At 49.2% G+C, this 4,220-nt stretch overlaps 2 protein-coding genes across 2 annotated transcripts; both read left to right on the top strand.

The window, feature by feature from the left end:
* Positions 1–212: 212 nt before the first annotated feature.
* Positions 213–641, top strand: LOC125194811. The gene has a single exon (XM_048093031.1). It carries the CDS (start codon positions 213–215, stop codon positions 639–641), a length of 429 nt encoding a protein of 142 aa, XP_047948988.1.
* Positions 642–1,459: 818 nt separating this feature from the next.
* LOC125194810 (PH domain-containing protein DDB_G0287875-like) lies at positions 1,460–2,638 on the top strand. The gene has a single exon (XM_048093030.1). The coding sequence runs from the start codon at positions 1,460–1,462 to the stop codon at positions 2,636–2,638; it is 1,179 nt and encodes a 392-aa protein (XP_047948987.1).
* The last annotated feature ends 1,582 nt before the right edge of the window (positions 2,639–4,220 follow it).

The raw sequence follows: 4,220 nt of genomic DNA, 5'->3' as shown, positions 1-4,220 counted from the left end.
ATGGGTCATTTTCCCTCGTCTTATGGGAATTCCTACATCCTGGTGGCAGTTGACTATGTATCAAAGTGGATAGAAGCCAAGGCCACAACACTTGCGAATCTAAAGAAGTGACCAAGTTTCTCAAGAGTCATATATTCAGCCGATTTGGGATACCAAGGGCAATCATCTCCGATCAAGGGACTCATTTCTACAACCGAACGGTCGAAGCATTGATGAAGAAGTACGGGGTTCATCACCGCCTATCTAGTCCTTACCACCCTCAAGCCAACGGGCAAGCAAAGATCTCAAACAGAGAAATAAAGAGCATCTTAGAGAAAACAGTCAACCCCTCCAGAAAAGATTGGAGCACAAGGTTGGAGGATGCTCTGTGGGCATATCGGACAGCCTACAAAACTCCTATCGGGATGTCCCCATATCGCATCGTCTTTGGGAAGATGTGCCACTTGCCAGTAGGAATTGAGCACCGAGCGTACTGGGCAGTTCAGCAGGTTAACGTGGATGCTAAGGCATGTGAAGAGGAAAGGAAGCTGCAGCTACAAGAGCTGGAAGAGCTCAGATTGGAGTCGTTTGATTCAGCCATGTGGTACAAAGAGAAAACAAAGATGTGGCATGACAGAAATCTGAGAACCAAGAATCTCTAAGTTGGTCAGAAAGTACTACTCTTCCAGTCGAGATTGAAGCTAATGCCTGGGAAACTCAAGTCAAAATGGGCAGGACCTTACATTATCACAGCACTACGTGCCAATGGAGCGGTCGAGATTTCAGGGAGTATCCCTAACTCTGAACCTTTTGTCGTTAATGGGCATAGATTAAAAATATATAGGGAAAATGAAGAGATGTGTAGAGTGGAAGAAATTCCACTACATTTTAATAGCGTCTAATTGACCAGTAGAAAAGGGGTTTTGGAGTTCCACCTGGTCAACATAATATGATGAATATTTAGTAATTTAACTTAAGTTCAGTAGAAAAAAATACCAAAAAGATTTTCGGATCTTAAATATTAATTTGGAGTCCGTACTGACCACGAAGATACCACTTGGGTGAAACTCTGAATTATATTTAAGAGCCATTTATTTGCTTTATTTCTATTTTTAGCTAGTTGAGAGGGAGGTATAGAGTGAAATTTGAATTTTGGTGCGTGTTGCAGCTTTGCAGGCGAATGCAGAGACTGGGAGGGCGCGTGGAGCAGAGACGTGACATGGGACGTCCAATCAGCTGCGAGAACGCCCAACCGCCTCCCACCCGAAGCGTCGTAACCTGACAACCGCCTACAACCGGTCAAAACCCTCAACTACCCACCCCACTATAAAATACCCCACCGCCTACTCCCCTTCACTTTACAAACCCTTACCTGCATTCTCTCACCCACAACCACCACCCCACTCCGAAAACTACCACCCCACTACGAAAACCACCGTGAATCACTACCGGAAAAAGAGAACCACCACCGATACAGACCATGGCGAAGAGTAAAGCAACCAACAACCCAGCACCCAACACCGGCGAAGACCTCCCAGAAGCCCGAGCGACAGCCGAATCGCGGCCACCAAGTCCACAACGATCACAGCCAACGCCGACGACACAAATTCCGGCAATGGTTCCTTTAGACGCACTGGCAGCGTATCTAAGGCAACAAGACCCGAACAAAGATTGGACAGCAACCCTGGCCGGATTTAGCCTGACCGGAGGAATGCCGGTGACACCAAACCCTACCCCAACTGCAACCACAGTAAACCCACCCACCACCACCCCAAAAACCTCAAATCCGACATCCGAAAAGACCTCCCCAACAGTAACTGCACAATCAGAACCCTCTCACCTTTCTCCCATACACCAACAAACAGAGCCGCTCGACGTTAGCCCTCTTTCCGCCTATCAAGATCCCAACTGGGGAGAAACAGAGGAAAAGGATAGCGGAAGGGGAGTAAGCGAGGGCGAGAAGGATGAAGCAGAGGAGATAATGGCCACTGAAGCCACAGCCGATGAAGCAGAGAAGGAGGAGATAGATCTGAACGAAATGGCCAAGAGGCAAGGGTTAATGACGGATGATGAGTTCCAAGCGGTTTTGAGCAAGGGAGATAGGATCGTGGTAAACCCTGAAGGGGTGGCTGAGGTACTGGACCTCGCATCCCAGGCAGTAGGAAGGGGGGAAACAACCATGGAAGCAGATGAATCAGAGGGGGTAGTCCACCAATCCGTGGAGAAAATGACAGAAGAACAACCGAGTAAGGCTGACAAACTTGAGGAGGAGAGGCAAGAACCCGAAACACATCATGAGGAAGCCTCAGTGGTGACTAAACCAAAGCCAATAAAGAGGAGGCTAGTGTTGAAGAACGACCCCAAGGTAGAAAGGCAGAAACCCCAAAGAGTGTCACAAAGATGCTTAGGAAAGTGGAAGTCCAACAAGGCAGGAGCAAACACAGCAGCAGATGCAGTGGAGGTCTCTAGCGATGACGAGAAGACTACTCCTACAAAACCTGGGGAGAAGCCCTCGACAACTAGCCAGGAGGACGCACAGAAGGAAACAGGGACAGTTTCATCAACGCCGACTGACCAGAAGGGAGAAGCTGACAAGGTGGTTGAGGGTCTGGACCTCGCATCAGAGTCGAGTAGGTCGGGAGGAGGCGGCAGGAAATGATACTAGTACCCTTGCGGTGACCGAGCCTACCACCCAGGAGGACGTTTCAACACAAGCCGACGAAGAAGCAGAGGCAATGGAAATCGAAGAAGCCAAGTACATCCAAGAAAGAAAGAGAAAGGAGAAAACCCCTGCCAAGAAGAAACAAGCCGTAAAGAAACAGCGCACTGCCAATGCCAGCATAGTGATCAGAGAGCCGGAAGAGAGAGGGAGATTAAGCGACAGCGACTACACTTCCAGCGAGGAGTCTGACTCGGAGAGTGATATCTCTCTAGAAGGGGAAGAATACCATGAGCAGCAGCTCCCCGACAACCACCATGAACTAGTCCACCCTCCGGTAGAGAGGATCGTGTACCGACGGTGGAGGGTAGAGCTCACTGATGAGCTTATGGAGGACATGAAGCACTACGACACCAAAAAGCTTCAAGATGCATTTGACGACAAGGAAGATAGCAGCAAGCAGGTTAAATGCGGAAAGGTACTCCACATACCCTCTTTGGATGAGTTATCTGTTCGTGATTCCTTCCTGGCCAGTATGGAAGCATTGGGTTTTGAGTGGCTGTTAGAGAATAGGGACCCGGAGATATCTGTGAGATTAGCGAAGGAGTTCTTCACCACATTTAGGTTCCAAGTCACTACGGACCTAGACGAGGTGTCAATTTCCTTTAGAATATTCGGTGGAGAACTGTCCATGAGTCTGATCGAGTGGACTGTGCGACTGGGTATGTGTAGCCTGGAGGAGGCTATAGGACCAGAATGGAGAAGCTGTGAGAGGGGGGTACCATGGAGACACATACACTTTGAGCCCCAGGAAGACTGGGAGGAGCTAACCCACCTCGATGTTGGTCAGTTCACCTCCACTACATCCAGATCCACCCACTTCAACAATTCCATGCTCAGATTGGTGCAGCTCTACTTAGGCTATAACTTACTGGGACAGAGTAATTCAGCTGCCAGAACGTCCATGACTGAATTGTACATGGTATGGTGCGCTAATCGTGGAAGGAGGCTGCATTTGGAATTCTGGACAGCCTATCAATGCCACCTGATAGCAACCCACCCAGCTAGGAACTTGTCCCTCTGCCACATACTAGGAGCCTTCGTGCGCAACAACATCATCATAACAGAGGCAGAAGACCTATCTCCGATGTACATGGTCGACACTCCTGGCATGTTCGATATACCCTTCTTCGTCCGCACAAACTTGGTATACTACAGAGAAGGAGTGCCCCAATTCTACCCGATGGGAGAAGCCCCTGGTGGAAGGGCACAACAGTTCCAAGAGGGGCAAGCTGGGCAAATCGACCAAGCGCAAAGGTTGAGGCAAGAAAATCTGGAGAAGGCAGTCACTGAGCTAGCGGAGGAGAATAGACAATCACGGGCAGAGATGGCAAAGCTGACAACCCTAATGGAGAGCATCCTAAAGGAATTGGCGAAAGGAAAGGAAAGCACTGGAGCTGGAACAAGTGGATATGGAGGACAGAACGAGGAACCCACCGAACCTGAGGAAGAAAAAGGTGATGAACAAGAGGAGGAAGATGACAACCAACCGGAATCCACTGAAGAGGAACCAAAGGAACCA

Source organism: Salvia hispanica, chromosome 6 (assembly GCF_023119035.1).
Source record: "Salvia hispanica cultivar TCC Black 2014 chromosome 6, UniMelb_Shisp_WGS_1.0, whole genome shotgun sequence".
NCBI classification, from domain to species: domain Eukaryota; kingdom Viridiplantae; phylum Streptophyta; class Magnoliopsida; order Lamiales; family Lamiaceae; genus Salvia; species Salvia hispanica.
This window is presented reverse-complemented; position numbering and strand designations above follow the sequence as displayed.

Bases quoted from the DNA above. Each gene is read 5' to 3' on its own strand.
- LOC125194811 (XM_048093031.1), top strand. From the start codon at position 213: ATGAAGAAGTACGGGGTTCATCACCGCCTATCTAGTCCTTACCACCCT.
- LOC125194810 (XM_048093030.1), top strand. From the start codon at position 1,460: ATGGCGAAGAGTAAAGCAACCAACAACCCAGCACCCAACACCGGCGAA.